A 12,942-nucleotide genomic window follows, 5' to 3' on the forward strand; every position below is an offset into this window, starting at 1 on the left:
TACACTCATCTCCAGGCCAGCGGTCACTCTTTCAGGGATGAAGATGTTCACATCCTGGACAGAGAGGAACGATGGTTTGAGAGAGGAGTAAAGGAGGCCATCTTTGTGAAAAAAAATCGTCCATCATTAAACAGGGGTGGAGGCCTCCGGGTTCAACTGCCCCCCTCTTACAATGCTGTGATTGCTAGTATCACTCAGCCCTCTGTGAATAGTAAACAGCCATCAGGTGCTAATGATCCATTGTTGGGCTGATGGTCCTTCTTGAGCATGTGAGCAGATGGTTTTGGTTGTCAGCAGCAAACTGGTTGATCCACTCTGAGAAGGTGCTATTTATAAGACTGAGCTGAATACGGCACCTCAGACTGAGGAAGTCTTTCGGATGAAAGACGAAACGTTTCTACACTTTTTTTTCATGTTTTGCTTTGTATTGATTTTTTGAATGTCCAGAGGACCAGATTTAACATTTTGGATTTTTCTACCTGGATTATTGAGCATGCATCAGGACATAAAATGTTTCTATCTCTTTATTTTTTCAGTAATCTTTTTTCATTTTTCATTTATCCTTTATTTATACAGGTGTCTTTTTCAGTCACGAGAACTCATTTTTAAGAGAAACCTGTTAAGGAGCAGATGGTGGGGGTTAAGGGCCTTTCTCAGGGGCCCAGAGTGGGGCGAATGAGGGTGGAGGGAGGTGTGGGTGTTTCACCTTTTCCACCCACAAATTGATGTTGACAGTACCGGGAGTTGAACCTGCGACTTTCTGATCACAGACCCATCTTTTTTAACCTCTGCGCCACCACTCCCCTATAATCTTTGATTATAATGTTGAAAGCACAACAGAGAACATAAAACGACATCAACCAAACTCTTGTTGAGACACCTGTAACCAAAAAAAGAAGTTGAGTATCTAATTTGAGTTAGTGTGGTTTTCGAAATTGACCCTTAGATTGAAAAATGTTTTAATTTAGGCCCCTTTTGTAAATGAGTTTGACACCCCTGATCTAAGATACAAACTAAAAAAAAAAATGCCGCACAGCAGCACGAACATGAGTCTGTGTGAGCAGATGAGTACGAATAAACGCAGCAACATGAAACAGATCAGCAGCAACATGAAACAGATCAGCGGCATGATGTGATTTTTCACAGTGATTATTCTGGTTAGAGATTCTCGAGTCTGATGCAGTCGAGTTTGATGCAGAAAAAATGGTCCATGCATTTGTCACGTCTAGACTGGACTATTGCAATGGTTTATTATCTGGGTGTCCAAATACTTCTTTAAAACGTCTTCAGTTGATCCAAAATGCTGCTGCCAGAGTCTTAACTGGAGTTATTGGGAGAGATCATATCTCTCCAGTTTTAGTTTCTCTCCATTGGCTCCCTGTCAAATTCAGAATAGAATTCAAAATCTTACTTCTAACCTACAAAGCTCTCAACAACCTAGCTCCATCTTATATTACAAATCTTATTGTTCCATATTTTCCCAACAGAGCACTTCACTCTCAGACTGCAGGTTTACTTGTGGTTCCTAGAGTTTACAAAAACAGAATGGGAGGCAGATCTTTCAGTTCTCAGGCTCCTCTCTTGTGGAACCAACTTCCAATCTCTGTCCGTGAGGCTGACACATTATCCAGTTTTAAAACTAGGCTTAAGACTTTCCTTTTTGCTAAATCCTATAGTTAGGGTCGGCTTGGGTTTCCTGAGCAGTTCCGCCCCATCCTATCTCACTGATCTTCTGCAGCCATATGTCCCACTGCGCTCTCTGAGGTCAGCAGACCAGATGCTTCTCTCAGTCCCAGAAACCCGTCGTAAGCTCAGAGGTGACAGGGCTTTCTCTGTTGCAGGTCCACGACTGTGGAATGAGTTGCCACCGAGTGTCCGGCAGGCTCCCACACTCTCAGTCTTTAAGTCTCGCTTGAAGACCCACTTCTATTCGCTTGCCTTTAACACGGTGTGATTTGTTTTGGTCCGGTCTGTTCTCTACTCTGTTGGCCATTTTAGTTAGCTTCTGCTGCTATTTGTATCTGTATTTCTATTTTATGTTTCCTGTCTGCTGTGCATGTTTGGTTCTTTTGTACAGCACTTTGGTTGGCCTTGTTGCTGTTTTAAGTGCTATATAAATAAATTGGTATGGTATGGTATGAGCTGTCCCTTAGTTATGCTGCTATAGGCTTAGACTGCTGGAGGACAAACTGACCACATTTTTCACTCTACTACTGTCTTTACTTACTCTGCTCAACCTGTTTTGTATTTGTAATTATTTTTTCTATCCTTAACATGTGTTTTTTGTCTTTCAGATACACCTGGACCTATACCTGGACCTACCATTCTGTGTTCGTCTGTCTCTCCTTCCTGTCCTCTCAACCAGCCGGTCAAAGCAGATGGCCGCTTGTCCTGAGCTGGTTCTGCTGGAGGTTTCTTCCTGTTAAAAGGGAGTTTTTCTTTCCACTGTTGCCACTGTGCTTGCTCAGGATGGGAGACTGCAACGAAGCCAAGATTCAACTTGTCTGCTGGATTCCTTATGTAGCACTGAGGGTGTGGTTATCTTTTTAAAAACTAATATGAACGTTATAATGGAGAATGTTAATTCTTTAGTCAATTTGCAATGAGTGAAAACCAACAGTGCCACCTGGGATTATACTCCAGGAAATATAATAAAAGGACACGTAAGTTTGTTCTACTGGAGGAAGGAGACAAGATTCAAATAAATTTTACCAAATTTATTGGGGGGGGGCGGGGTAATTTGCACAAGTGAAAAGTATTCAAAAAGTATTTTAAAATATGCGATACCAGAAAATTGTTGACTGCATTTAATTGTTTAAAACAGCTGTGCTGGGGTTAAAAAAAAAAACACTTTAAAATATCAGGTGAGACTGAAGCTTACTAGTGGGGAGGGGGGCTTTAAAGACAAGGAGACCACATCCAGTGAAGAAAGAGGGATCACCTAAACTACAAAAGGGAAAAGGAGTGTTCCACACACAAAGCGAGACACCGCCACCAGGGGTCACCACCGCCACCACACGCAGTCTCAGTCCCTGAAGTAAAATAAAAATAAAAAAAAAGAACAAACAGCCTTAATGAAACAGCCGCGTCACAGTATTTCATAAAAACAGATTTAGTGGTGCACTCAGTTCATTAAAATCAAAGCCTCAGCCAGTAGGGCAAGGGTCCGAGTTAATTTCATATTTTTTTCCTCTAGGCAAAACAGCAGTGAGCAGAATCCAGCTGAACAGCAGGAGAAGGCTCATCTGAAAACTAAAAAATGGAGCAGATCGTCACTATTAAACTCAACCATTGACAGCAGAATTTACAGAATCTCATATTGCCTACCTGCAAATTTGTATGTTACAGCACAATCTTATAATAGAGTTGCTGTATAAATTGGATCATGCAGCTGTAACAGAACAGTCTAATAAGCATTTGTTTACAGTAACAGGTAAGCGGTAGCAGGCTAGGCTAACCCTTACCTTCAAGCCATAAATTGGGCACAAAAGACAGACCGATCTTATACCCAGGAGGCACAGCAGAGAAGAGGCTAGACTGAACGTTAAGAAAAACAAACCAGTTTGTATTAGCAGCTAAAGGCAAACTACTGCGGCAAAGAAAAACCAAACATTAGCCACGCTTACCGGAGAATGGTTATCAGCAGCGGAAGCAAGCAGACGTCGTGACGCACGCAGTGTACGCCAGACAGGAGTGACGTGCTTTTATACAGAAGCCGCAATTGACCATGTTAAAGTGGCAGCACACCATTTATGCTGCTACACTTAGATAGAGAACTTTACTAATTGGCTTTTATGTATGTGAATGTTTCTGTAAAGTGCCCTGAGACAACTTTGTTGTGATTTGGTGCTATATAAATAAACTGAATTGAATTGAATTGAATTGAGTCTAACAGCCTCAGGCTAGAAGCTGTTCCTCAGTCTAGTGATTCTACACTTAATGCTCCTCAACCTCCTTCCTGAGGGGAGCGGGGCAAAAGGTGTGTGTGCTGGGTGAGTGGGGTCCTTCTTGATGCAGGTGGCCCTCTTCCTGCATCTAGAGGTGTAGATGTCTGTGATGGTGGGGAGACTGACTCCAACAGACTTCTGTGCAGCCTTCACCACTCTCTGCAAAGCTTTTCTTTCTGCAGCTGTGCAGCCTCCATGCCACACATTGATGCTAATGATTTTCCTGCCAGTTCTGTGAGCTTCATAGATACATCGTTACTTCTGACTTTGCGTTGCAACACTTTCCCTCCATTTCAGCAGAACTGCTTATTAGACTTATTGTCTAACAAGTAAGATCTTGTTATTTTATTTCATAGAATTATGTCTTAGAAAGTATTATTAGTAGCGATTAGTGACAGAAATAACTGCGTTTAGCAAACTAGCATTTTTTGTTAACGTTGCAAACCTTTAGCAGATTTAGCTTCCACTAAATTCAAATCTGGGAAATTTAAGTCTGCTAATATGTTTTTTAAGACAATAAAGAAAAGCATACAGGAGAATGGTGATTTTCACTGACCTATTATATGCAATGCACCACCTGGTGACATCACCACCCTCAAATTGTTTTTCCCCCCTTACGTCTACCTAAAGCAGTCTCCGACTCTACATGTCAGTTTACAGCCAATAACAGAAACTTTAATAGAAATTAAGCCAAACCAGACAAGAAAATAACATGAAAAACAAATTTTCACACACAGAAACATTGTAAACACTCAGAAACATTTCACACATAATTCCTACCCAGCATGCTTTGAAACGCTCACACTGCCTCTGGGATGTGACTCTCCCACACTTCACACATATTTAAAACAAACAGATTTATTACTGAGAGAATATTGATGATGACGCACTGCAACTCTGTAGTTTGTTTATAATAGTAGTTAACTAAAATACAGAACATTATAAAAGGCTTTGTTTTAGCCTTTTTAAAATTTATTTCTCTGATGGCTCACCTTTCTTCCTGCAGGTGGCCGACCTGTATTGTCCAGCCTGTGAGTGTGCGCTATGCGAGGACTGTGTGTCGGATCACATCGACCACCCCAAGATTTTGCTCAGCGAGGCACTGGAGCAGAACCGGAGCCAGTTGCAGGAGAGGCTGGAGGCCATCCAGGGCAGGTAGAGGCGGGAAGCATAAATAAAATGCCACCTTTTATTTTTTTGTTTTTCCTTTAGCTGGGGTCGCCACAGTAAGAGATTTGAATCTGAAGCCTGAGGGTCACGAGACCGCAGCAATGACCACTGAACTGCTGCAGCCTGTCATGTTTCATTTTCATTCTTTTAGGTTGGTTTGGAAAAGAGTCAGCTTTAAATTCCTCATAAAGATGGTTCTGATTAATCAGAGTCACAAAATAAAATAAAATAACCATTCTGCACGTTATATCTGTACAATGTGGTAAATCTGGAGTAACTGTAATCTGATTACAGTAGTGGCATTCATTTAACCTTTATTTATACAGGTAGTCTCATTGGGTCACAAGAACTCATTTTCAAGAGAGGCCTGTTTAGGGAGCAGATGGTGGGGGTTAAGAGCCTTGCTCAAGGGCCCAGATTGGGGCGAATGAGGGTGGAGGCAGGTGTGGGTGTTTCACCTTTTCTACACACATTTTGATGCTGACGGTACCGTGAGTTGACCCTGTGAGTTTCCGGTCACAGGCCCATCTTCTAACCTCTACGCCTCAGTGCCCTGAGTTGACTTCTGTTGAATCTCGCTGGTGGGAAGGAATAGGTCTTGGAAAAGTTGTAAGCTTGACTCAGAGTAGGTGACCACTAATCTGGCTGTTTCGAGGCATCATTGAGGTGTACTAGCGAGACTGTAAAGGCAGATGGAAATTAACAGAGTCGGCCTGACCTAAAACAACTGTTGCTATCTGAATCTGGCACCCCCAGTGTCAGTGTTGGAGGGTTGACTATCTCATTCTCCTGGATGTTATGGGAACAAGATGCTCTGCTACCCCCCTCTCCTACCTGCTCCTTTCCCCAAAGACTGCAGACCTGTGTCAGAGCTCTACTGAGCTGGCTGATAAACATTGCACCATTACTTGTCAGGACTATGGCTGGGGTGGGCTATCTGGACTGTGTTCATGGACTACATCCTTCAAACTCACCGCCTTTGCTTGCCCCCCTCATTTTGCCCCCCCCCCCTCAGTGGAGTAACCTAGGTAGATGTGAAGATGCCAGTGACTGCATCGCTCACTTGGAAGGCCTGTGCTGGGACCACCACCCTCACCAACTCCACATGCATATGTCTTTATGTCACCAGGATGTTGCTTTTTATTGTGCTGAGGTTATTTTGCAATTATGATAGATATTTTTTTTACCTACTCTTTCCTCATTCATTCAACCTTTAGACAGAGTCAGAGTCAGAGTTTCTTTATTGTCATTCGCACCTCATGTGGTACATGTGGTGGAGCGAAATTATGCACACAAGGTCCCAGTTACATCCAACGATAAAATGTATAAGAAAAACAGTAATAACATCTAAGATATGAACTAAGAAAAACATCAACTAAATATACACTAAGCACTCATAACATAAAACATTGAACATCAGTACAAACATGAACATGAGTCTGTGAGCAGATGTGCACGCATGAACACATCAACATTGAAACAGATCAGCAGCAACATGAAACCGATCAGCAGCAACATGATATGGTTTTTCACAGTGATTATTCTAGTTAGAGATTCATGAGTCTAACAGCCTCAGGGTAGAAGCTGTTCCTCAGTCTAGTGGTTCTACACTTAATGCTCCTTAACCTCCTTCCTGAGGGGAGTGGGGCAAAAAGTGTGTGTGCTGGGTGAGTGGGGTCCTTCATGATGCAGGTGGCCCTCTTCCTGCATCTGGAGGTGTAGATGTCTGTGATGGTGGGGAGACTGATTCTGACAGACTTCTGTGCAGCCTTCACCACTCTCTACAAAGCTTTTCTTTCTGCAGCTGTGCAGCCTCCATGCCATACGTTGATGCTGGAGCACAGGATGCTCTCCACTGCACACCTGTAGAAGGAGGTGAGGACTGAACTTCCCAGACCAGCTCGCCTCAGCCGTCTGAGGAAGTAAAGTCTCTGATGAGCTTTCTTGATCAGGCTGGTGGTGTTGTTGCTCCAGCTGAGGTTGTCATTCATGTATACACCCAAGTACTTGTAGCTGGAGACTACTTCCACCGCAGATCCTCTTATGTTCAGGGGGGTGTAGATGTTTTTGTTCCTTCTGAAGTCCACAATCATCTCCTTTGTCTTCTTCACATTGATGTGAAGGTTATTCTCTTTGCACCAGCTCTCCGGGTGTTCCACCTCTTGCCTGTAGCTGGACTCATCATTGTTTGTGATGCATCCCACCACCGCTGTATCATCTGCAAACTTTACAATGTGACAGCCTGGATGGGTAGCTGCACAATCATACATGAGCAGAGTAAACAGGAGGGGGTTAAACACACATCCCTGAGGAGAGCCAGTGCTGAGGGTTATGGTGGAGGAGGAGAAGTTGTGGATCCTCACTAACTGTGGTCTGTTTGTTAAAAAGTCTAGTACCCAGTTGCAAATGGAGGGGCTTAGTCCTAGTGTGGACAGTTTGTCCATCAGGGTTTGGGAGATCATGGTGTTGAAGGCGGATGTGAAGTCCACAAAGAGCATACGGACGTAAGAGTTTTTCTGCTCCAGGTGGTTGAGCGCAGTGTGGACCACAGAGGAGATTGCATCCTCTGTTGATCGGTTCTCACGGTATGCATACTGATGAGGGTCCTCGTTGATGTTGATGGTTGTTTTGATGTGAGTCATGACCAGTTTTTCGAAGCATTTAGCGACCATCGGGGTGAGGGCCACTGGCCGATAGTCATTCAGACCAGTCACTGTAGAGCTTTTTGGGACTGGGATGATGGTGGCAGTCTTCAGGCAGGTGGGAACTGTCTCCAGGGTAAGTGAGGTGTTAAAGATGTCTGCCTGCACCTCACAGAGCTGATCAGCACATTCCTTCAACACTTTTCCGGGGATGTTGTCTGGGCCAGTTGCCTTGTGTGGATTAATCCTCCTGAAGGTACTCCTTACTTCTGCTGAGGTCACGCTGAGATGCTTTTCATCCGGTGGTGAGGTGAGTCTGGTGCTGGGTGGTCTGTTCGGGTCTTCAAAGCGTGCATACAACTTGTTGAGGGCATCAGGCAGAGATGGGTCTTTGGGGCATTGTTCGCTCCTTCCTTTATAATCTGTTATGCACTTAATGCCCCTCCACATGGTCCGAGGGTCTTGCGAGATGAATTAACCCTCGATCCTCTTTGCATATGTGGCCTTGGCCCTCTTAATACCAGCAACCAGCTCTTTTCTTGTCCTACTCAGCTCCTCTGAGTTTCCAGACCTGAAGGCAGTGTTCCTGGCTTCCAGCAGGGTACGCACCTCTGCATGGTTTTCTGTTTGGGTAGCTTTTAACATTTCTGATAGTGGAGACGGTGTCAGTACATGTACTAATGTAACCCAGTACTGAGGATGTGTATTGGTCAAGATCAAGCGAACCTCCATTTTCAGCAGCTTCTCTGAAAACCTGCCAGTCTGTTCGGTCAAAACAATCTCTCAGTATGGGGCCACTGTCCTGGATCCAGCATTTAACTTTCTTTTGTACCGGTCTGGAGCGTCTCAGCGGGGGCATGTAAGCAGGAGCCAGGAAGATTGAGATGTGGTCTGACAGTCCCAGGTGGGGGCGGGGTTCGGCTTTGTATGTACCTTTTACGTTCGTGTAAACACGGTCCAGCGTCTTGTCTCCACGTGTCCGAATTATCACATGTTGATTAAAGCTCGGGGGACAGTCCTTTAGATTCACGTGGTTAAAGTCTCCGGCTACCACGTAAAGAGCCTCGGGGTGTTTGCTCTACAGCGAGCTGATGATATCATGTAGCTCCTGCAGTGACTCATTAGCATTAACGTCCGGAGGAATGTAAACAACAAAGATGAAAGTCACCGTGAACTCACGGGGTAGATAATGTGGCCGACATTTCACTGTTATTTGCTCCAAAGCCTTCGAGCATGAGCTATTTACAACAGTACAGTTCGTGTACCAACTTTTACTCACGTAAATGCACACTCCGCCTCCCCGTGATTTCCCCGTTAGCTCGCTGCAGCGGTCCGCTCGAAAAAAAAGTCTGTCATCCATCTGGAAGACTGTATCCGGCGTTTCACTTGTAATCCACGTTTCCTTGAGGCAAAGCCCCGCACACTTCTTCATCTCTTCTGAGGCGCCCGCTCTCAGACGAAGTAAATCCATCTTGTTGTCCAACGAGCGGACATTCTACAGAAAGAGAGACGGCATGGAGAGTTTACCGGCTTTAGCGTTAGCTCGTAGCCTCACCATAACCCCCGCCCGGCATCCTCTCCTCTTAAGCCGGGAGCAGCGCTTCCTCTTCTGCCCACTGGAACGCCTCTGCTGCAGCTTCCACGTAGATGACTTTAAGATCTGCATTCTGCCGAGCGTAGTTTTGAGTTTGTTGCTGATTTCTGCTATATTTCGTGGCAAATCCGCTCCTATTCTCATCAGTTCGGTTCGGCTATAGTTCACACGCATAAATCGCGCGGAGTCATGCACAGAGTCAATATCAAAACTTCTAAAAACTGGGATGGTACCGGGAGCCTGTGAAGCTGCAACTGCTCTGAGCACAGCCATCTTGGCATTCAGGCAGGTAAATCCCATTGAGCCTTGACTCATTTACAAGAGAGACCTGTTTTCAACAAAGAATGATAACAATGGACAACAGCGACAACAATAAACAGTTATAAAAAGTCATACAATTTTTATTTTTAATTTTTTTAACAAATAGGATGGCTTAAAAAAAGTAACACAAAACAGCTAGATTCTAAAGCAAATGTAGAAAACTAAGAACAGGAACATGTCTGCATTGGTTCCTGCCAGGAGTCCAACAGATTCTTAAAGCCACTTAGAGAGGTCAAGGTTGATAGCTTCAAATCTATCAAATCTCATGCTTTTTTCCCTTTTCCTTATCTAAACTTAAAGGGCAGCACTTCCCACGAGGCTGCGGCCTCAGGCATCCCCGTCTACCCATGTTTGTTTTCTCCTTGTATGGCTGTCTTGATATGTAATTGTGATGTGCCCCTGTGCAGTTACAACAAAGCTGATTCTGATAAACTGAAATCGAATTGATTTCAATAGAACAGAGCAAGATCAACACTGACATCTGGTGGGTAATTAGGGAACTGCATGGATAAAATTATCAGAATTCATTAATTTTTTCAGATTTACAGTTAACAAAAAATAAATTTATGAAAATAATCCGTGTTTGACATTCAAATTTAAAGAGACGAGCTTTAACCTCAGACAACCTCTCTCTCCCCCTCCTCTTCCAGGCTCCCCCAGATCTGTGATGCTCTGTCCTTTGTGAAGGAGATCGTCCAGCAGCTGAGTAGTCAGAGAACATCCATCGAGGAGGACATCCAGTCCAGCTTCGAGGACCTACACAAGCAGCTCGACGTTCGAAAGAGCGTCCTGCTGATGGAGCTGGAGGTCACGTATGGACTCAAACAGAAGGTGCAAAAACACACAAAAACAAAGAGACTGTGCCTCATTAAACAGTTATTCCTGCACGCTAGGGCTTTAACAGACTACTCGAGTAATCTACACATCGATTCCTAGGACACCTATCGAGGTTTTTAATTTCACGTCGCGTATTCGTGGTGACGTCATTACGCCGCCGTTACGTCATTGTGTCACGTGTCACGTGATACGCACCGGCGTGGGTTACAAAATGGATTCCTTCAAGCAGACGGATGGAGTAGAGCAGGCCCAGTCTTGACAAACAGGTAGAAATGCATCAATAGTCTGGAAATATTTCACTAAAGATGAATCTTCTAATTCACCTACCATAAGGAAACAGAAAATGAAACAACTTCCTGTTTGGAGCTCGTTGTGAACCGGTGATACACCACATTTTGTGACAGTAGGGGGCGCTGTTGCATGCACTGTTGCAGGTCACAGAGTATGGTGTAACACCGGGTCCAATCTACCGAACCAGCTTCCTTCTGGCCTCGTTTCACAAACAAAAAGCAAAATATATTAATCTCTAAACCTTTTTAAAAAAAAAAAAATCTATAAGCATCTCTAAAACTAAACTTAATGCGCACCACAGCTGGCGGTGGTGCGGGGTGGGACCCCCACTGTGTTTAGTTTAGTTTTTGATGTGCTGCATGTTTCTTCACATTTGCATCTTAATAACTAATAGTTTAGTTTTTCCTGTGACTTATTAGCAGTATGATAAATGGTAGGAGCATAATGCTCCCAAAGTTTTGTTGGTCTTTTTTTGTAAATAATGACCTTTTTTTGCAGATTTAATTTATTTTTGTATCTTTAGATCCTATGATGTCATCACGTACTCGAGTTCTACTCAGAGTTTTATTATGTTAATGTCGAGTTTAAAAATTATGTAGTCGTTCAACCCATACTGCACGCTGGGTTTTTTTTTTAACGCAATATAAGAGTCCAAGATTTCTGAGCTTCGTCAGTTTTGATGAATGTCCATTGTCAGAGGATTTTGGTCAGAGGTTAGATATTACTAGTGTTCTATTCCTAAAAAATAAAAAAAATAAAAAACACCAAGTTGTCTCTCCAAACACTGTTATCCTCAAGATATGCCCATGGATTGTATCTGTGAAGGCCAAGAGGGCAATGTGTGACAAGAACCAGGTTTGGATCAGCAAAAAAAAAAAAAAACACCAAGACCAAGAGCGGTTTAACAGTTTTATTGTGAATGGGAAATCTCTGGTTGAGGTCTGGGTCCTGAGCCGGGTCCAATCTGTCAAGACAGAAGAGTTAGTGACTTGGCATGGATCAGAAGGTGCAGGTGGATATTGGAGTTTTCACAAACCTTCTGCCTTGATGTAGAGGCTGAAACTTTAGTTGCGCTGAAGCCGGTGAGGTCACTCCTGTATGGTGAGCTTCTGCAGCAGAGCAGGTTAAAGGACTTGAGGTCAAGAACAGGGAGATCCAGATTTGTGGTCCATGCATTGTTGCAGAGGTCAAGCACGTTGAAGCAGAGAGTTGAATACAGAGCTGAATCTTTATCCAAAAACATAGTAAAAGGGGAAGGCACAGAGTCAGAAACCATGGGTAGAAAGGCAGACAAATCCAAGAAGGTTCAGGCAAGGTGAGGAGTCAAAAAACAGGCAAGGGGTCGTGGACAAGGCAATAGAAAAGATCAGGTATGCTGGATTTCTACTTCTGTAAAAGGTTAGAGAATCTTCTTCTTCTTCTTGTTTTATTGGCGGTTGGCAAACAACTGAAGGAAGCATTACCGCCACCAACTGGTAAGGAGTGTGGACCGCATGACAAAAAAATAAATAAAATAAAATAAAATAATTATAATAAAAATAATAATAAACCCTCTCTTTCCTTTTATATCTTATCATACAACCTACACCGTTTAAAAAAATAAAATATAGCTTGATAGTCTCTGTTTCCTGAATCTTTCTGCAATAAATCAATAATGTCTAATTTCTAAAAAAGTTAAATCTGGTCCTCTGGACATTCAAAAAAAACAAAAACAAAACAAAGCAAAACAACAAAAAATGTAGAAACGTTTCGTCTCTCATCCAAGAGACTTCCTCAGTCTGAGGTGCTGTTTTCAGCTCAGTCTCTTAAATAGCACCATCTCAGAGTGGATCAACCAGTTTGCTGCTGACAACCAAAACCAGCTGATCACATGCTCAAGAAGGACCATCAGCCTAACAATGGCTCATTACCACACTGATGGCTGTTTACTATTCACACAGGGCTGAGTGATACTAGCAATCACATCATTGTAAGAGGGGGACAATTGAACCCAGAGGCCTCCACCCCTGTTTAATGATGGACGATTTCTTTTCACAAAGATGGCCTCCTTTACTCCTCTCTCAAACCATCGTTCCTCTCTATCCAGGATGTGCACATCTTCATCCCTGAAAGAGTGACCGCTGGCCTGGAGATGAGTGTA

The 12,942-nt window shown here is 43.5% G+C and overlaps 1 protein-coding gene across 1 annotated transcript in view; it reads left to right on the forward strand.

The window, feature by feature from the left end:
• The window catches only part of LOC119419929 (tripartite motif-containing protein 2), a 47,726-nt gene that overhangs the window by 4,315 nt on the left and 30,469 nt on the right, over nt 1-12,942 (forward strand). Inside the window, exons 2-3 of the mRNA XM_037687335.1 lie at nt 4,954-5,102; nt 10,325-10,562. Of these exons, the coding sequence (XP_037543263.1) occupies nt 4,954-5,102; nt 10,325-10,562 (387 nt within the window). The remainder of the gene's footprint in view (nt 1-4,953; nt 5,103-10,324; nt 10,563-12,942) is intronic.

This window comes from Nematolebias whitei, chromosome 1, assembly GCF_014905685.2.
Source record: "Nematolebias whitei isolate Nwh7 chromosome 1, NemWhi1, whole genome shotgun sequence".
Taxonomy (NCBI): domain Eukaryota; kingdom Metazoa; phylum Chordata; class Actinopteri; order Cyprinodontiformes; family Rivulidae; genus Nematolebias; species Nematolebias whitei.